Here is a 20,757-nt window from a genome sequence, read left to right on the forward strand (position 1 = left end):
ACTCTCTGCCACATGGAAGGCAAACCCCAGGGGAGGCAGCTCTGCCTTCCAGTGGCTTGACAAGGTGGGTGAAGTAATATATTTTATTGGACCGACTTCTGTTGGTAAGAGAGGCAAGCTTTCAAGCTTGTTACAGAGCTCTTCCTCAGGTCTGGGGCAGCGGGGTGGGGGAGAACAACTGTGTTCCCACAAATCCAATCATCCTGCAGTAAAAGCAAGAATTTGGAGCAGTATATTAGCTCATTTTGGAAGTTTCCTGAGCCCAGGAGATACCAGCCACACTTTTTGGTTCTGGAGCTACTCATTCCTTTATTACAAGAACTGGTAATGGAGCTACTTCTCCAGGATTCCTGTGTGCCTCTGGTTTATTTCTGGTGTTTGTGTTTAGGGATTAATGGGTTTCGGTCTGGCCTATCATGAGGGTGGAGATTATTTGTGTGTGGAGAGACAAACACCTGCTTCCACCAGATAAGAACTTACCACAGAGCTGTCTTGTCAAGGGCTGTACAGAAGGAGCTGAAAGGAGAAGAGCTGCTTTTTGGGAGCTGGAGCAGGGCCAGAGCAACCTGCATAGGCAGGGAAGGCTAGGGTTAGGATATGAATTGTCGGTGTGTGGGGGATTTCTTTGGGGGAGGCTAGGTGGGAGAGCAGGGATCTGGAGCCCCTTCTCTTTGGGAGGAAGGGGGTGAGTTGAGGGTGCATTTCTCTGAGGGAAACAGAGTGAGGCAGACTTCCATGTCTGACTTTCTTTCTGTCTTGTCTTGTGTCCGGAAGCTGAGAGAGAGCAGTGTGGTGTTCAGCCCCTTCATGGCTCTGGTCAGGTTCCTAGCACCCTGAGAAGGAAGGAGCAGAAATGGCCCACGGCTGCTTTGTCAAGGCTGAGATAGTTCCCAGCGTTGGAGGAATCCTACAGTACCAGACCTGTTCTCTGCCTCACAAACCAGTATCTGAGAGGCTCTGTTCTACTTAGTGAGAGGTCCATTGAGTCCTGTGCCCAAAGGCACTTTGTGTGCGTGCATGTGTGTATGTGACACTTTATTGAAGGCAGACGCAGATGGAGCGGTGGGGGTGGGAGCTGGGGTCAGATTAGGGTTTGGTACTTATGGGGATACTTGGCAGCACACGCTGCCATCTGTGAATGTGCAGCTAAAGGCCCCTGTATTGCCTGCAGCTTTAGACTGGGAGCTTTCCCAGGGGCCAGATCTTTCTTGGTGGGAGTCTCTGCTGCCCTAGTTCACTCAATCTTTTTGCAATGAGCGTTGACTGGCCTGGTTACAGTGAGCCCCTGTATACCAGCCACCAGTGGGTTTTGTTAAGGTGGTGCTAACCTGCTTTCCTTGCATGCCAGAGTAGACAGGGCTTTATTCTAATAGTAGGAGATGGGAAGAAGGGTGCTTCCATGACCTTTCCGTTCCAGGACCCACCACAGCATTTATTCTGGCTCTGGTAGCATAGGCTATCCACAGTAAGGGAAAGCTTCCCAGGGCCAGCTACCCCTAGGTGAGTATGTTTAGGGCCCACAGCTTGTTTGGGTATCCCCAGCTGTAGCTCCAGCCATGGGTACTGGCACGTCCAGGGACCAAGTCTAGAGTAGAAACTGACCTTTTGGGCCAACCCTAAGATGGCAGATGAGGACTCATGGGGGAATCGGGGAGCAGGGAGAAAAGCAGGAGCAAATGATCACTAGATGTGTCGGCCAGTCACTTACTGCTGTGTCTGGTGGCTGTGTGCAGCTGGGCTGGGTTAATGTGCCTTTCTTTTGGCAGCTGTGGCTACTGTAGCCCTAGGAGGTGGGAACACACGCTGTCAACTAACTGCATTTTTGCTGCTCTGTAATTTGCAGTCCCTAACAACTCTGTCATGCTGACAACATGGCCCAGACTGGCACAGCTATGGCATGTGACATTCCCGACTCTCCCAAATGGAGCTATATTGCTGCACAGAGGTCACAGTGTAAGGGATTTGTGGCTGCACAGTAGGAGCTGGGAGTCCGTTCGCAGCAGTGTGAAAACAGTCCCCCGTTTGTTCAAAGGGCTGTGGTCGCATGGAAGGGGCAGAATGAGCGTGTTTTGGCAGCGCTGGGATTGGCAGCATGGTGTGTGCACTGAATGGGCTAAATTAATCTCTGGCGTAACCCTGCTCACTAACTTTAGGGAGATGGTAGGATAATCATAGCCTAGAGTGAGGAGGGCACTGCCAGGAAATTGGGCTGGTTCAGGCTGTTCATAGGGGTTTCTGTAAAACAGCAAACATTAACAGAACCTTTCCACTGAGAATAAATTTAAAATTCTGAAAAAGCCTGTTTTTTAAATTACCAGTCCCAAGAGGTCAAATGCTTCGGTGATGGGGGCTGGGAGGCTTGGGGGTCATACAGTGTCATGGCCCCAAAGGCTGGGCCATGAGAATCAGGTAACAAAACTGCCAAGCTGAGTGAAAAGAGTGAACTTCTCCTTCCTCTTATCAAAGTAGGGAAGGGCAGCACTCAAAGTGTGTTATTTACCTTTGAATTTGCATGAAAGACTAATGCCACTAGGTCCGCTTCCCTGCCTCCCTTAGCCAGGAATGGAATGGCCACGCGTTCTCTCCTCCTGTCTGTCAGGGGGGTCTGTGAGTTAGCGCCAGGGTTGTGCTCTCATTGAATGTGGTCTGTCAGCAATGAAAAGCTTTGGCAGCTTCTCCGAGTGCAGAGAGACCATGCCAGCTCTCAAAATAACACATTTTGGCCTCTAGCTTGGTTCCAAGGGTGGGTCAGTGTGGTATGTGTTCACTGCGTTGTGTGTAATTTCATCTGTAGTCAGATACAGTCTGTGGTGGAAACCAGAAACCTCTCTGCACCCTCAAGTTTCTGGTTGGGGGGACTTAGATAGCGGGAGGCCAGTGGCTTACTCCTGGGAGAATTCTGCCCCACTGTGCATGCGCAGAATTCACAGATTTCTTTGTTACCCTGCAGAAAAATGACTATATAACAGGGAAGCAAAGGGAAGCTGCAGGAGTGGTCATGTGCCCCTCCCCAACAGCGGGGTCTTGTGTTTCAGGTGCCTGGAGCAGCAGGGGGAGAGGTAGATCACTGCGAGGGTGGGGTTGTTGAAATGCCCTGAGCCAGTGCTGGGTCAGACCCCCCCCATGCCCAGCCAGAATCCTACACCCGACACCCCACCCTGCTGAGCCTTATCCCCTGCACCCAGCCCCACCTGGTGGCTCCTACCCTGCAGCGGGCTCAGCTGCTAATCCCAGCTGGGCTGGGAGTGGAGAAGAGTGCACTTCCCCTGCACAGATTGGCAAGGACAGGGTAAGACCCATCTCCAGAAACCTTCCCTGGCTCCACATCCCCTCCTCTTCCTGCTTCTTGCCTCCACAGCTCGTCAGCCACGGCGGGAGGGGTCACTATTTGGGGACCTGCTTCCCTGTCCGTTCAACCTCCATGCATCCAGACCCCACCATACCCAGACCCCCCCTGCACCCAGCCCTCCCTGCTGAGCCCCATCCCCCCTGCATCTGGACCCCACCAAGCCCTTCCCTCCTGCACCCTCATCCCTGCATCCAGACTCTCACCCCTGCACCCAGACCTCCCACCCCGCTCAGTCCCCTGCACTCAAACCCCCACCCTGATGAACCCCACCCCCATGCACCTGCACCTGAGCCTCCACACCACTGACCCTCAACCGGCTGCATCCGGACTCCCATCCCGCCAAGCCCCACTCTCCCTGCACCCAGAACCCCCCACTGATCCCCCCCCGCCGCACCCAGACTCCACCTGCTGAGCCCCATTCCCCCACACTTTTAATTTTTAATCTAAAATTAGAATTAACTGAATTATAAATGCTGTTTTGTTTTTAAATGCCCCTACTGGCAGGGGTCTTGCTTAAATTTTACAAAACTAATATATGCAAAACCCCAAATACTGAAAATGAAGGCCCTGATCCTGCAGATACTTAAGCAGGTGCATAACTTGACTCACGTGAACAGTCCCATTGACTTTAATAATGGTTGGTGCTTACAGTTAAACATAAGTGTTTGGAGCACGAGGAGCTAAAATTGTAATTGTAATTTAAAAAAATCTCATAGGGACATAAAATCTTTGTCACTTCAAAACAAAATTGCTTTGGTGTTAGACTAAATAACTTTTCATTGTTTTCTGCCTATTAAACAAAGATATTGTGAACTTTTTTATACATACCAGCCAAAACTTTCAAAACTAGGAGCCTAAAGTTCCATAGCTTGTATTTAGGCACTTAAGTGACGTAGGAGCAAGAGTCCCACTGACTTCAAAGTGTTCAAATCCCAATGGAGTATAGCCTAGTCTTGGGGTCCCAAACGCGGTGCCCACAGGCACCATGGCGCCCGTCGGGGTGTCTAAGTGCTCCTGCATTCTGGCCAGAGGACGAGCACCCACCAAAATGCCGCTGAACGCCTCTGGAGAACGACGCTTGTTGGCATTTTGGCAGATGCTCGTCCGCCGCCATGGTCCTCCGTGGCTCGTCATCGAAAAAGGATGGTGACTACTGAAGCATTTCACTTTTCTTGACTTGTGGCAGTTCAGTATATCAGAATGTGGGTGTTTGGTTGCAAATATAGTAAAGGCAATTTGCTTATCAGTTTTGTGTTTGAGCATGAGGTGTTCTTACAGTAAGGGTTTTGATGAGGCCCTGGGCTTGGTTTTTCAGCAAAGATTAAGATTTTAAATGTGAAGCTTTTTATTAGAAAAAATCTCTATGCAAAATGAGAACTAACAATGAAGATATTATAGAAGCAAGTACAGAGCATCTACTCTAGCAATAAAATGGGAAGAAGGTAAAGAACTAGCAGCATGTGAATAAAAATCTGATTTAAAATAAAAATAGTTTTTTTTAAATGTTTGTTCTGTAAATCCAATTTTTTTTTAAATTAACCCTGATCATTCTTTTACTTCCGTCAGTTTCAGTTTGGATACAGAATTCACCTTCACTCTATTGTAACGATTGTGCTGTGGTGCTCTGGGCTGCGAAGCAGCTGCTAGGTGGGGGAAGTGATCTCTGTGTATAGGCTGGTAGAACCTAGGCTTATTCCTCATCTTCCAGGTTGCCTCAATTTCTTTCTCTACAGAAGAGAAGAGATGTTCTTCCCAAACAAAGGAATCCTCCATTTGGTCTTTGTGACGAACTGGGAAAGCTCTTAATGTTTGCTCTGAATAGTGTGTTGGTGCCTCAGTGTCCTCTCTGCAGTTCTTAAGTATCTAGGTGGTGGAATAAGGGGGTGTGATTGCTGCAGAGCAAAGGGCAAGTGCACCTAAATGCCTGGCACTCTGTCTCCTAGCAGCTGATGGCCTGGGCCCCTCCCCTGCAAAGGTGCCAACTGAAGGTGTTGGAGACAAAGAGATCAGGTGACCTCCTGGCCCAGGAAAGGAACTGAGTAGAGAGGAGGGGCTGGAGGGGGTGGTTAGGCTGGAGCTGGCTGGGAACGAGGAGTGAAGTGCAGACGTGGGGGTTTGGCTCACTGCCCCCCCAGAATGGACCCGGCCGAGGGGTCCGGTTCGCTGTATCAACAAGCTCTGTTTTAGACCCTGTTCCTGTCATCAAATAAACCTCTGTTTTACTGGCTGGCTGAGAGTCAACATCTAACTGCAAAGTGGGGGCACAGGACCCTGTGGCTTCCCCAGGACCCCGCTGGGGTGGGCTCGCCTGGGAAGCGCACGGAGGGGCAGAGGATGCTGAATGCTCCAAGGAGAGACCCAGGAGGTGAAGCCGTGTGAGCATCTTGCCCTGAACAAGTCTGCTCCAAGGGAGAGGAGACTCCCCAAAGTCCTGACTGGCTTGGTGGGGAGCAGTTCCAGAGCATCGCCCAGTGACTCCGTGACAGTCTTGCACCATTGGGATACAGGCAAGGGTGAAAGTAACTTACAGGACTTACCGGTACTACCGGAGTCCTGAGGGGGGGCGTGGCCTCATCTGGAAAAGGCATGGCCTCAACCGGAGGAGGCAGGGCCTGTCAAGATTTAAAGGCCCTAGGGCACCGATTGTGGCTGGGAGCCCCAGGGCCTTTAAATCAACCCGGGGCTCCCAGCTGCAGAGGTGGCCGGAAGCCCCGGGGCTCACAGGCAAATTAAAGGGCCTGGGGCTTTGGGCCCTTTAAATCCCCATCGCAGCTCCAGCTGGGATTTAAAGGGCTCGGGACTCCTGCGGCTGCAGGGAGCCCCAAGCCTTGCCAGGCTGGGGCCAGGATTTAAAGGGCCCAGAGCTCCCGTAGCTGCGGGGAGCTCCGAGCCCTTTAAATCCTGGCCCCAGCCCAGCCGCCGGAGCTGCGGGTGGGATTTAAAGGGCTCGGAGCTCCCCACCGCTGCGGGGAGGCCAGAGCCCTTTTAATCCTGGCTGCGGAAGCCGGTGCAGTCTGCCACGGTGTACTGGCTCTTGCCGGAACGCCGTACCAGACCGTACTGGCTTACTTTCACCTCTGGATACAGGGGAGTCAGGACTCCTGGGTTCCATTATTGGTTCTGCCACTGACCTACTGAGTGACCTTGAGCTGAGTCCCTTTCCTCTCTGTTGGCTCAGTTTTCCCTGTTGATGCGACAGGGAAGCTGTTGTTCCTCTTCCTCCCACGGAGGTAGAGGGTTGTGAAGCTTCCCTTGCTAGCATGTGGAAAGTGCATTGAGATCCTTGGATGGGAAGGGCTAGAGAAGAACATTGAATGAAAGCTAAAAGGCCTGTTCCCGACTGTGCCTTGTCTTGCAGGAAGACGACGCTGGTGGTTTACATCATGTCTCTGGGGGGCTTGGTAGCCTATACCTTCACCCTGAGCCTAGGCCACCTCTGGGTGGTCTTTGTGACTGCAGGCGTGCTGGGGTAAGTTCACATGCAGTCTGCTTTCCACAGGACTTATTCTCCCTCCCGAGTGGGAGCCAACCCTAGGAAGGCATAGAGACTGCCCAATTTAGCCCAGGCTTTCTGCTTTCTCCCACATTAATCTGGAAACACCCCTTCCCTCTGGCCCCTGCAGTGGCATAGAAGGGAAGGCAGAGGTGTCACAGCCCAGAAGCAGCAGGGGCCAGGGTGGGGCAGGCTCTATATAGCTCTTCCCTGGGAGGAGGATAAGGTGTTGTATTCTCCCCAAGTCTCTCCTGGAGCCTCTGACTGGGAGAGCTGAGGGATGTGTGTAGCAGCCCCTACTACTCCTCCCTGCCCCAGCTGGCTCTGAACACTCTGCCAGGCTCCTTCCAGACATTGGAGAGAAGGATTGAGAACCATGGTGACAGCTGGGCTTCTAAAATAGCCCTCGGCTGGGCGGCATCCCATTTAAGTCTCTTCCAGGCTTTTACTTTACAAACTAGCATTAACATTCTGACTCCGATGACACTGGCTGACCCTGCTTCCTGGCAGCAATAGGTGGCTCCCTTCCCCCCATGCCTCTCTTCTCCCTGCCCCTGCAGGCCTGGCCTTCTGCACTACGGCTGCAGGCACAAACATTTGTGGGTTGGGACTAGAGTCCCGACCATGGCCATGTGGTCAGTGAGTCAGGTGGCTGGAGGGATGGGATGTTGTTGTGAGACCAGTCTTGTGCAGTCACTGAGGTTAGGAGGAAACAGGGATCAGAGCCACATAGTCCTTTCCCCACTTTTCCCTCCACCAGCTGCTGACTTTTTCCTTTTCTGTGTACTGCTGTGCAGATTCTTCATGACCGGGTACCTACCGCTGGGTTTTGAGTTTGCGGCAGAGTTAACGTACCCAGAGTCAGAAGGAACGTCTTCAGGCCTCCTTAATGTATCGGCACAGGTACGTTCTCCCCCATACCTTGCCCAGCACTGCTAGAATGCCCTGCTAGGCCCAGGAGGATTCCTGTTCCACAGGGATACAGTTCATACCATTGGCCAATCCAGTGCAGTATCCTGCTCTGTCACAGAGAGCACCTGATGCTCCAGAGAGAGGCCATGCTTCAGTCCCAGACCTTTGTTTTCTTGTTTTATTGCTGTCAAAACTGGAATTTAATCTTCAACTTCAGTGGCCTCCACCCCCTCCCTTGTCCCAGAAAGGTCCTTCAGGATGCTGGAGCTCCCTGCCCCTCTGCACTATCACTCCCAGCAGTCTAGGATCCCCCACTCCTTGGGTGACAGGGGATTCCAGCCAGCAGACTCTGTTGTCCTTCCCCTAGCCAGAAGGAGGCACATCATCCAAATTCAGCCTTTGTTTCTAACCTAGCTTCAGCTGAATGGACGAACGGCTACAAGTGTGTGAGGGTTCTAAGTCCTTATTAGACCTAGCAAACTGTTTAGTAAGCTGCCTTTCCCTGGTGAATCAGGGGCAAAGGGTGAGGGGAGAGGCTGAGGGATGGTGGCCAGGCAAGGACAGTATAGTTAGCGCCATTCCATTCCTTACTTTTGTGTTTAAAGGTTTTCGGGATCATTTTCACCATTGCCCAAGGGAAGATCATCGATCGCTTTGGGACGCAGGCGGGAAACCTCTTTCTTTGTTCCTTCCTACTCCTGGGGACTTTCATAACTGGTAAACCAGCTCCCCCAGAGATTCCCCACCTGACTGTGAACTGTGGGACTTGGCATGTGGAGTGAAGGCAGCTCCCCTACTGCAGCGCCTGCCGGGCTGCTCCAGCTGAGCAAGCTCCAGAACAGCAGCGCCCTGCCTGTGCTGCTCCTGTTTCCTTGTTGTGGCAGCCGGTCTGCGTCACTGGCTGAAGGTCCCAGTGGTGTGAGCTTTCCCACTGCTGTCCCCTATCCATGCTCCTGGCTGGGGACTCAGCCAGAGGAGGCTCCCTCATGGCTGGGCCAGGACCTCCCTCTGCTGCCTGACTGCTGTGGAAGTCCTATCTTCCTCATTCAGAACGGTGGATCCCCTGCTGGTCCCCCAGTGTCTCCTTGAACCCTTTGCTACCCCTGTGTAACTCCTGAGTTCTGTGAGACTTGCTTGTGTCCTCTGTTGTGCCCTTATGGCTCTCCTCTTCCCTCTACCTCTCAGTGTTCATTAAGGCCGATCTCCGGAGACAGCAGGCCAATATGGATGGTGAACAGACAGTGAGTAAACCCCCTTTGACCTCTGGCTCTATCCCTACTATGAGCTTAGGGTGACCCCTGCTCTGTCCTCTCCCCACCTGTTGAATCTCTGTCTCTGGGTTAGTACCATAATAATCATGACTCTCTTCTGTTGTTCCCATGATTGTCAGTCGACCTGGCAAGGGAAAGTTCCTTGCTGGTATTTGCAGCCCCATGGCTGTGATCTCAGCCCTGCCAGGTATGGGGGTTTGTGGATATTCTGAGCTGCTCTCATTGGGTGTCACTGAACATTGGCCTCCAGGAAGCCTGCAGAGCTAGGCACGTGTCCTGTTTTTTACATTAATGGCTAGGGATAGATGAGGGAGGTGGGGGAAGAGAGATGCACAACCCCTGCTGTGTCTGCCGAGAGGGAGTTAAAACTTAGCATTGCCATAGATAGGTCCATGTTTAAAGCATTGTGCAAACATCCTCACAGCCCCCTGAAAAGGTGGGTAATTGATTGTAGCCCCATTTTGCAGTTGAGGAAAGTGAGTCGTAGAAAGATGATGTCTTGTCCCAGGCTGCAGCAGGGATCAGTGGCATAGCTAGAATCGGAATTCTGGTCATCCTGGCTCCCAGCCCTTTGCTCAGCCCACTAGATGTGGCTGCAGAGCTCCTGTCTATGCTCCTATATGCTGGGCACAGTGCTCCCATGCTCTGTGCAGTTAATGCAGCTGCATGTGTAAGAGAAGAGGCCTTTGGTGAATTAACCACTGTTTGATAATCTCAATGTTTCCCCCTTAGAGGGGCTGGTTGTTGTCCTTACTGGCTCTGGGCTCCTCTTCCAGGACGTAAGCAGAGACGTCCACCCAGCGCTCCTGAAGCAGTCTGTGTCCAAGGCTGGCAAAATGCATAAGATAAACTCCCTGCTGTATCGAATTTTACCTTTTTGGAAGACAGTGCCGCCTTCCACCAGATAATCTCTAACAGCGCCGATCTGGAGAGACCAGCAGCTCCAAGAGACCTCATGGCCACCCTGCTCCAACCGTCAGTCCAGGAAGGTGTATTTTAAATAAAATACCTTTTATAGAAATAGCTCAGCACAAGCACAAAATACGCAAACCCTCCAAATGTAATCCCGGAGCAGGGGTGAAAAACGGCCATCAAATCCATCCCATGTGGGGCCCTCCAGTGTATTCACCTGGGGGTCCCTTGTTTAACCTGTACCACAGCAGGTAACCTCCCCCATTTGTTGAATCCAATAAGCTTTCTGGGGAGATGAACCCCAATATGGCAAACAGCATGGATTAAGGGACTGTGAACCATTGAACTCCCCAGCATAGTAATGCACACAGGAAAGCCTGGAAAATCACTAACACTGTTTAGCTTGGTTGTAGAATACAGCTGGTCGCTACAGGTACAAAATTGTCTGAATTGATCCTGCCCCATGGCTTTCTAAAGCTCCCTTGGTCACTGAGGCCAGAATGTTGGATTAGCAGAGACTAGGGGCTGGTCTACACTACAGGGGAAAATCGATCTCAGATACGCAACTTCAGCTATGTGAATAACGTAGCTGAAGTCGAAGTATCTAAGATCGAATTACTCACTGTCCTCATGGCGCGGGATCGATGTTCGTGGCTCCCCATGTCAGCTCCGCAACTCCGTTGGGGTTGGAGGAGTTCCGGAATCTATATAAGTGCGTTCGGGGATTGATATATCGCGTCTAGATGAGACGCGATATATCGATCCCCGAGCAATCGATTGCTACCTGCCGATAAGATGGGTAGTGAAGACGTAGCCTAGGTCTCCAAGGAGATGGATCTTCCAGCTCTAGTGCCAAAGATGTATTAATCTTGTGTCAAATTTCATCTGTAAATCCATAATGCAACTGGGCTGCAGTGAAAGGTGCTAGTGCTGCAGCCTCTTGCTCAAAAAGAAGCTGTGGCAAGAGCCTGAAATATCCAATCTTTTAGGCAGCAGATGTGAAGACTACTGACAAGGCCCCTTTCTGTTATTAGCCACAAGGTCTCTTTCCAAATGAATTGCGGGCCTGTGCTCAGGTCAGATAAACTAATGGAACATTTTGTGAAAATCTAAAATAAAATTGTGGGTCCTCATCCAGGAGGTGTTAAAACAAAGAGAAGGAGGCATAGCTGCTATTTCAATAGGACTCATCCTCCTCTCCTGTGGAACTGTCAGGCAGACCCAGGAACTAAACGCATTAAGAACTGGTGGGATATGCTGGTGGTGAAGGGTCTTCAAACATGGAGTAATTCAGGGTAAATATCAAAACCGTCCAGGAGCTGCTCTCATTGGAGGCCTCCGAGAGACTCTCCTACAGCTCTGACCTCTGTCTGGCTTCTTTGCATGAACTTTATGACTTAGGTATTTCCCAAGCAAGTGGAGCAGGGCAGGAATAAGAGGCTGGGTCTATAACAAACAGTGTCATAACAAAGAGAAGTTTTCTGCACAGATTTAATAACTCCCAGTCCATAAACTTCCTCCTGTTGGTTGTATAGCCTGGGCTAGCTGGTCTCTCAGTAAAATAAATGGACTAAATGGGAGTCTGGTCAAATATGCTAATACTTTAAGTCCCCACTTGAGCAGATTTTGATCTAACTCACACTCGATGGGTTAAAATGGAAGCATCCATCAGAAGAGGGGAGGCTGAAATGTTGCTCACATTTATTGCCTCCTGGAGAGCTTTGAGCTAAAGCTTTTTCAACAGAAGATTCTGTAGTATTTTCAGGAGCTTTGCCAAGTACCCGACTTGCTCTCCATGCAGCTGGGTGTTTGATTGGTTTCCTCCTTCTCCAGGAATGGATGACTTTTCTGTCTCTCTCTCTTGCTTGTGTCCCCTTTTCTGGGATCATGACCTGTGGCTGTTGTTACAGAGACTCCAGGACAGCAGTCACATTGCGGATTATGGAATGTAGCTTGTAGCCTTAACACCATCACTTCCCATCCCCGCTCAGTAGCTCTCATACAAAGGTAGGAGAATCACACTAATCTGCTTATCTAATTGCTCACAGGAGTGGCACTGGCACCAAACCAATGCACTGCCTTGGGGAGCAGCATCAGCTAGTGCCAACAGCTGGAGTCATTGGGGTGTTTGGGGTACAGAGACTGGGTGGGGAGAAGACAGGGTGGGAAGGAGGAGAGAAGAGATGGGGCTTGAGCTTGTGGGGGTGGTCCTGAGAAGAATGAAGACTGAAGCTGAGGCTGCTTGGGTAGCTGGAGCTTAGGGACTAGTGGGGTGGGTGTTCCAAGGCAAAACTCTAGTCTTTTCAGAGCAGATAGCACATTTACTCACAGTAGAATTCGCTGGGGAGAGGAATATTGTACAGCCTCTTGGCTAAGTAGTTATTTAAATGTCACTGTCCAGCCTCCCCAGCAGGAGGTGCTGTCTGGGATTGAGTCAGAGAGCTGTTCCTGACAGTGCAGAGAGATGATGCCAATCAAATGAAATATTAAAGAGTTTGGCAATAATGGAGCCATTGGGTTGGTGCCTTTTGTTAGAAGAGTAACTGTAAATCATAAAGCTCTCTGCTTTTTTTCCTCTGTAATTCCAGCCCTTTGCTAGAAGTGGCTTCTCAGCTGCTGCCTAGGGATGTTTAATGCTTTGCTGTTCTCTTGCTGTTTGAACCCTCTGCTGTGCCTGGCTGCCCGCCCCAAAACAGTATCTGTCCTGCTCATGATGTTTGAAGGTGTTTTGTGCATGTATTTGCTCAGTGGTGTGCAGCAAACAAACTGAGCTGGCAAAGACCATTGTTCAGGCCTGAGATAGTATATTGGCAACATTGAGCTGTTGCATGGTGCGCAGCAGGGAGCATCAGGTGGTTGTGCTCCAGTGCAAGTGTAGGCAGAGACCATAGGTGGGTGCAGGTCAAGGGTAAGCCGTCAGCCAAGGGTGACCAGATGTCCCAATTTTATAAGGAGAGTCGTAATATTTGGGACTTTGTCTTATATAGGTGCCTATTACCCTCACCCTTTGTCCCAATTTTTCACCCTTGCTATCTGGTCACCCTATTTCAGCCTGAGTGCTTGTGAGACTCAAGTCCCCTGCATGCCTGGTCCCTTCCCTGCAAGAGCACAGGATAGAAAAGGGGTGGGGCAGAACACTGGTGAGTCTAAGGAGATCTGGGTTAAGTACGGTCCTCTTCATGCTGATGGAGTGCTGAGCTGCACACTCCCATCATAGGCCTCATTCCTGACACTAGGTACCAGTAACCTTGCAGTTGTGCAGCAGTATCTCATCAATGCAGGACAGGGGTTCCTCACATATTCCCTGTCCTATGCAGCACTGGGCACTCTGCACTTACACATGGCCCTGTGCAGCAGAGGTGCAGAGCAAAGTCCAAGAAAATCCTGCCAATGTTCCTAAAGCTCTGATGTCCAGACCAGTACAAAGCCTGGTTCTTCTGCCTGGTGGTGGGGTTTGTCTTCTGGGACAGTTCCAAAAAAGAGGCTGGAGTGGGTGTACAAACCTCTCATGGGGCTATTTTCATTTGAAGCCTTGATCTCATGTATTTGGGAAGTTTGCAGTAAGGTCTGTGGCTGGGATTTTAAATTGAGTTTGGGTGTAGAGGGCTTGCAGCCTTGTATCTGCAGCTTGGCAGCCTACACTAGAAGAGGGTGAATGAATGGCATGGGGGAGGGAGGTTCGGGGATGACACTTAAGAATCTGGTTACTTCAGATGGGCTACAGAATTGGAGCAAGCAACAATTATTAAATGGTTAAATAAAGAGCAAACTGCTGGATTGTCCCCAAATTACAGTAACACTTCTGAATGTGCATGTCAGGAAATGCATAAATTAAACTGTGGCTCCACTCTGCCAGGTGGCCTGGTGGAGGGTTCATGGTTGTCATGTCTTTGTGATGCCTGTACCAAACGGGTTCACTTTGCAACTAAAATGTTTTTTTCTAGCTGCCAGTTCAGCAAACTGCATTTGGGCTCTTTCTTTTTCACATGACATCCTTAAAGAAAGGTGCTGCAGGCCCAATGCTGCCCTCTGTGATCCCTGTGTAACCCCACTGTGACCTATGGGTTTGCACAGATTAACAGATTGGCCTCCTCTGTGAGAGAGTGGGAAGCTGGCAGAGTGTTTTTGGTGAGGGTCACTCACCTTTGGGGCTCATTCCCCCACCCCACATCTGGGATAGACCTCATTTATTGACCCAGCAGAGCGTCTTTTGCTTTTCCTGTCTGGGAGGCACTGGGAGTACTCTGGTGGGAAATGGAAAGATGTTGCCTATGTTTCCAGCTGGTGGGTGGCTGCATGTTAACTGTGGGGCAAAGAGGGGTTGCTTGAGTGGTCTATTTTTAAAATGTGCCAGTGAGTATCTAGAGCAAAGGCCAGACGGTGCCTTTTCATGGAAGGAGGAGATTGATTGATTAATTTCAATGGAGTAAAGGATTCTATTGATGAAAGAGGACTAGAAGCCAGCTCCTCCGAGATAGCTTTCTTGGCTCCGCAGTGGTCGTAGGAACATAAAGCTGAAAAGTGTGTGTGTGTGTGTTTTGCAGTTGAAATAATCATCTCTGACTCTGCTACTCACAGAGGAGGGGCTCTGTGGAGTGAGAAGGGGCTATCTATACGTAGTTGCTTTTCAGAACTGAACCACACTCCTAGCAGTGGTCTATCCAAGAGCTGTACAGTGTGTCTTTGCTTATTCCAGCAAGAACTGCCTTGTGGCCACACACAAATCATCTTCTATCAATGCACCTTGCCACTTACATGGAATGGCTTTGCAGCTGGAAGCTCTTTTTCAGTGGGAGTTAAATTGACTGGCAGTGTGAATGCTTCACCCTCCAGAATAACTATGCCACCAGCACTGTTAGTCCTTTCACTGCTATCCCATCCAGCATCAATTCACATCTGAAGTTAGCTGTTTGTTTAGCTTTCTGTATTCCACTGCTCTTGAGACATTTGGACCAAATGTCCCCTTCTCTTTAAATGCTATGGCAGATGTCCAGATCTCTATTTGTGACTTGCTTTTGTTACAAGCACACAGAGTCTGAAGCCATCACAATCATCTTGCATTAGGGTCCCATAGCAGTATCAACCAGCTAATGTTACCCATGCCATATTATAGTGGGTGCAGGTAGCGCCCCAGCGTATAGATGAGGCTGGCTTCGAGCATCCATTCTGATCTTTCTTTTATAGTTTGCTTACACTCTGATTTGTTGCTTTCTGAAACAAATGCCTTTTATGGGTAAAATTTTCCATGCTGGGTCTTGGCTCAGCAATGAAATTTTCAACAAAGTTTTAAAGCAACATCTGTTCAGAATTATGTTAAGAATTTTTTTCATCAAACAAAAATGCCTACCTAGAATTTTGAACATGCATGATTCCAAAATAGTAGAACTGATTTCGTTCAAACTTGGCCTGTTTTGTAGATATCCGTGAAACTTACAATTCATGCCAAATCTAAAGACTATGTGGAGTGCATTGAAATTTATTCTACAGCAGGTTTTGTAAAAAAATTCCAATTTCTTCTATTGTATGACAAATAACTTATATCAATAGACCATATTTTTAAGTATGAGCACAAGGATGCTTCAGCTTTCAGCCACAATTCTTTCTCAACCATAATGCTAGTTTTTTTTCACCATGGAACATGTTCCTGTTGTACTTGAAAATTCTACATGTGTAATACAGGCTGACTCAGCATTGCTGTGAGGAAACAACTGTATTTCCTGAGTTAGGGTGTCTAAAGGTCCTGCTTTCCTGATATAGACACGTTGACAGGCTTGGCTGAAACATGGGTCTATCTTGCAGTGAGATGACACCTTCATTATGTCCTCAATGGCACTGGAACCCTGTTAAGGTCCCATTTACACTGCATGATAGAACCTTGTTTTGGCTGCTTGTTGGCGACAACGTTGTGTTTTATTGTATGCGCATGTGTCTGGCTGTGGAGGTATTTCTGACAGCGTGCTGAGGTCTAGCCAAAATCCTCCTAGCTCTGGTGAGGTGTCCTGACTCAGGGTTGAGATACTTGCTGAGTGGAAAGCTTGGATTTAATCATCTCCCTGGCTCACCAGGGCCTCACAATTTCAGCTAACTATCTGGCTCTAGTGAAATATTGTAGCTAGCAAAGCTCCTTGAATTTTACTGGATGGACATGGGAAGAATATTCCTAAGCACATTCTCTCGTTCTTGCCACTCCCTGGAGATCACACGCCTCTTCGCTCTGCTGACCTTTCATGTTAGCAATGTGGCAAATATCTAGCGTCCTCTGCCCCAAATCTGCACAGGCAGTTTCCACACCTCATTCCCAGGGATGGTGTTTCCATCTATCCCCACTGCATGTGCCTGCTTGTGTGCGTTGCCTTTTCCCTTTCCCAAGATTGTGTAGCCATGTGTGTTTGCAGGTTTACTAACCCTTTGTTCCTATAGCTGAAGAAGAGGTGAAAGGTAAGTGGGGATGAAGCTGTGATGGGTTTGGTTTCAGACTCTACTGGCTCCCTGTTCATTTAAAGCCCCAGTTCAAAATCACCAAAGGCCTCCCTGGCCAAGCTCCCAGAGCTCGACTCTGCTGACCTCCCAGCATATCTGACTTTGGCCTTTTCTCTCCCTGCCAACACTCTTCTCACTGCTGATGTAAGAGCCTTCCCCTCTGCAGTGCCTGCTGTCTAGAAAAGCATCCTTGCAGCCCTCTGCCTTTCTGAAGCTCTCCTGATCTCTCTCCTCCCCTTGAGCTATTATTATTTAACTCTGTAAAACCTTCTGGGCTGCAGTTTGTATGAAAGATACTACACAAAATAAAGCTATGTTTGTATCTCTTGCTTCTAAGCTGCCTGGTTTTCTCTTGAACTGAGGAGAGATGAGAACCTCTTTCCTGTGTGTTTCTGACCATGACTCCTGGCTTGGACTTGTCTCACTCCACAGGAAGATAACTGCTTAGCACTACCACACTCTGCCTGTACTTGCTATGTCCTGAGGCACCAAGATCTCTTTGGTTTGTTTCTGCTTCAGGGAGCCCTGTAGAGCCTGCCTTAAATGGTGCAGAGGGGGGTGCCTAGAAGGGAATCCTGGGGTAGCTCTGAGTGGAACATCCTGGGATTTCTTACTGGCAGGGCTGTGGTAAAGGGCTTATGGGGCAGCTGCCCTTCTGACTCCTGAATGGGGAGAAGCTGGATTCCACTTTTGCCTCTAGGTCTAATATGCTGGCCTAGCAAACACACCTGTGTGGGGAGAGAAGGGAGGGCCCAGACCCATATGCCACTCTAAAGGGCAGCAGCCTACAGTACCTGCCTGTCTCTCGTCCCCTGAGCACTCCAGACTAACAATGAAAGAAGAGACCTCCTTTCAGACAGGCCCAGGAGGGCTCTCCAGGCTAAAGTCCTGTCCAGCGCTTGTGGGATGTTGACGTGTCCTGTGTACTTGGGTAGGACGATGCAGCAGTGTCTCCATGCAGCACTTTAGCAGTAGCCCCTCTGAAGCAGGGGCAGCTGTACAGCAGGAAGCTTTGTTCCAGGGACTATGCATAGTGCTGAATGCCAGTCTGTTGAACAGGACCCTTTCTCTTGAGTTCTGTTCTCTGTCCAGAGTGCAGGCCCATTGAAGGCTCCACTCCCAGCCAGTAAAATTCAGTGGGTGGCCTTATGTAACAATAGTGGTTAAGTTCTTGTTGTAACTGAAGGGCTGACACCAGGAGCACATTCAGCAGCAAGGGTCACAGTAGTAAGGACAGGTGCCTACGATTCTGTTACAGCAACTCTGAAAGGTCAGGGTGCCATAGGAAGACTGCTGCTGGAGGGGTGGGGGGCAGGATTTTCCTTTAAGCCTGTGTGGGGTTGTCTTATAAGGGCTGAGTTCTGGCTCTGCCAGTCATTCCCTAGGGAAATAGGAACATAAGACTGGAATGGACCTCCTGGGTCAAGTCCAGTCCCCTGCTGCTTCAGGCTGGCAACCCTGTCATACGATCCCATTCATAAATTTATAAAGCTTTATTTTAAAACTAGTTGGGTGGTTTGTCCCCAGCACCCCTTCCACCTCATGGCCAGGGAGCTTTTCTAATTAAGCAGCCTAAATTTTTCTTCTAAAAGGCTTAATATAGTTGTTTTCTTTCTTCTGGTGAAGAAATATAGTATTTAAGCGCTGAGCCTTGAAGACGGGCTGGAGGTGCCAGCCCTGAGGCCTGAATGGGGGGTAGGGTGGGGAGAGGGCGAGCAGTGTCAGCACTCAGCTTTGAGTTGGGCAGGGGGAGACCATAGCACCGGTGCTGAAGTTCCTGTCCTGTTTAAATACACTGTATGCTGCTTCATTAGTGCTTCTCCCCCACCACAGGGCGCAGTTTGCCTCCCTTTCCCCCAAGTGCTGCTCTGCACTTCCCCACTTGGAAGCTTCATTTGCAGTGGAGGCGAAGTCCTTTCTCTAGCTGAGCTGGCTGTGTGGGGCAAGACCTCAGGTCCATAATGCTGCCATGACTATGTATTTACAATAGCCCAGGGGGCTGCCCAAGAGGAAAGGGGCCCCTGCTCTGCCTGTTCCAACACCCCTCACCTGAGCAGTGGAGCTGCCTGGGGTGAGGGTGCAATCTTAGCTGAACTCTAAAGAGGATGGTCTTAGCTATTTTTCCTTGGGGCCCTCTCCTTTCCTCTGCACATGTCTAACTCTCATGCATGATTTGTTGAGGATCTCAGGAGTACCCCAACCTTTGGCTCCAAGGCTTGCACTGAAGCCCAGCCCTAGCCATCTGGTGCTCTAACCATGCCCCTTTTCTCTGATTTTGCAGAAAGCGCTGGAAGAGGTGCCTGGGGACAGCACTGCTCCTGTGGTCCTTGATGAATCAAAGCTGTGAAGGGGAGGGGTGGCAGAGCTGGGAGACACTGCCTACCACACCCCCCCCTTCCCATCTTTGTCACTTGCAGTATCCTTCTGGTACCTGCACAGCATGGCATTGGGGGCAGCATCAGGGCCGGAGTCCAGAAAGCTGCTCATGGAGCCATCGGAAGGAACAGATCAGCCAGGGTTCTCTCATCAGTCTGCTTTCACCTCTGTGTCCTGCTGTGGGAGAACTTATTGCTCAGCAGGAAAGCTTCTGTGGAGCCATGAGCCCCAAATCTGTCTGCTTGGGGCTCAGAGGAGCAGGTTCTGTGACTCCAACACAGCACTCAGTATTTGGAGCCTAAGGTGGCATTCCTCAAGTGGCCCTCATCTCCCCTTCCAAAGATGTGTACGATGGGTGGCCAAGTGCATCCTCTGAAGGAACCTCTTGGTGGAGAGAGAACTAGACAGCACTTGCTTTGTGACCAGCCCTGCTCTGAGTTGTGACTCTTGCTCTGGAAGTGATGGGTCTGCCCTGTATTCATAGTGACTGGAGCAGGTGGTTCACCTGGCCATAGTGTGAGGATGCTTCCCCAGGCTCTGCAAAGTGCATGACAACTGTGGCCAGTTCCCATTTTTGTACAGGGACCTCCTAGCCCAGATTTTTAGTCTGTGGACTAATGTGATTTTCTATTTTAATCAAACTTCCCTGAAATTTTGTAGAGTAAGAATTTGTAAGAGGACTGGGGAAACACCAATCTGTGCCCTGGGCAGAGCTCAACTGTCACTCGCATCTTTAGAGACCAAGGCCTGGCACTAGGGTATGTGTGCAAAGTGCACCAGGGCATAGCCTACCTTATGCTTGACACCAGCCTTCAGGGCTACTGTGACAACACTACTGAGTTAGACTGTGAGCTCCTTTGGCCAGGGACTACGTCCCCTTCCTTGGCTGGAAAGCACTCTACACAAGCACAAAGTTGGTGCTATAAAAATACACATTTTGTGGGAGCCTTCTGCTGGTACAGACACAAGTTGTGCCCCCACTTCCCCTCCTCTCATCCAACTAGCTGTGGGAGGCAGGCTAAGGTTGCTCTAGCACAGGGCATCCCAAACCTTTTTTCATAAGGAACCACATCACCTGAGTAGCTTGTGGATACTCCCCTCCCACTCACCATCAGCCCCACCATTTGCTGTTGCCTGCTCCTCCACTCATGAGCACTGACCTCATCTCTCTTCCCAGCTGCAGTCTTGTAGTTTGCCTCCCTATGATCAATGCCCCCCTCCTCCAGTGGGTGAGAGCCACCTAGCAATTCCAGCAGTCAGTCACATGGAAAAGATTAGGAAAACAGTGATAGATATTTTGAAGTGTCCTGGAAAAATTAATCATCCTCGCTGCCTTTGCTCTCCATTTTATCTCCCCTCCCATCTGTTTTGTTCCTCTGCCCCTTCCCCCCCAGCTGCACATTTCCCAGCCACCTAGTCCTCCGGGTCCCCTGTTCCACTCAATATATTTTTGGGCATCCTATCTTGCTGCTGGCTGGCAGCTCAGGCCCCTGGTTTGGTGGAAGCAGTTCCTCTTGCCTCTCTTCAGTAGCCATGGCCTTTAGAAGCAGCAATTAGGCTGGCACCTCCTCATGTCCATCTGCTTCTGCAGGCCTCCAGGTGCCTCTGTTCAATAAAGAGCCTGGACATCTGCTGAAGTAGCTGGAAACAAGGAGAGCTGTCAGCACATGATCCGTCATCTCTAAGGACCACCAGTAAGTGCTGTGTAGGCTGTAGTTTTGGAGCCATTAGATTGATGCTTGATAATGCGGAGCGTGCCCCTGGACCAGTATTGTCTTCCCTCTAAGTGGCCTTCCTCCACTGGTTACCCTGATTTATTATAATACAATTTTGGGGATTGTGGGAGTGGCACAGGCCTATGTGATATCAAAAGGCCTTGGGAAAATGTTCACTGGATTCCTTGTATTTTTAAATATAATTTGTATTTAATAGCTGTATTGGTGCAGCAGTCTGACGGTTGTCCA

General features: G+C 49.9%; 1 protein-coding gene across 5 annotated transcripts in view; it reads left to right on the plus strand.

The window, feature by feature from the left end:
• FLVCR2 (FLVCR heme transporter 2) overlaps window positions 1–20,744 on the plus strand; it is a 64,905-nt gene extending 44,161 nt beyond the window's left edge. The window contains exons 6-11 of one of the 5 annotated variants that reach the window (XR_007774703.1): window positions 6,708–6,818; window positions 7,640–7,745; window positions 8,360–8,471; window positions 8,940–8,995; window positions 9,802–11,232; window positions 11,848–11,926. Coding sequence is in view for 2 of the 5 variants with exons in the window: in XM_050955707.1 (XP_050811664.1) it covers window positions 6,708–6,818; window positions 7,640–7,745; window positions 8,360–8,471; window positions 8,940–8,995; window positions 9,802–9,933 (517 nt within the window). In the remaining 3 variants the exon portion in view is untranslated. The other 4 variants (XR_007774704.1, XR_007774705.1, XM_050955708.1 and 1 more) reach the window with 4 other exon arrangements.
• The last annotated feature ends 13 nt before the right edge of the window (window positions 20,745–20,757 follow it).

The sequence above is a fragment of the Gopherus flavomarginatus genome, chromosome 5, assembly GCF_025201925.1.
Source record: "Gopherus flavomarginatus isolate rGopFla2 chromosome 5, rGopFla2.mat.asm, whole genome shotgun sequence".
NCBI classification, from domain to species: domain Eukaryota; kingdom Metazoa; phylum Chordata; order Testudines; family Testudinidae; genus Gopherus; species Gopherus flavomarginatus.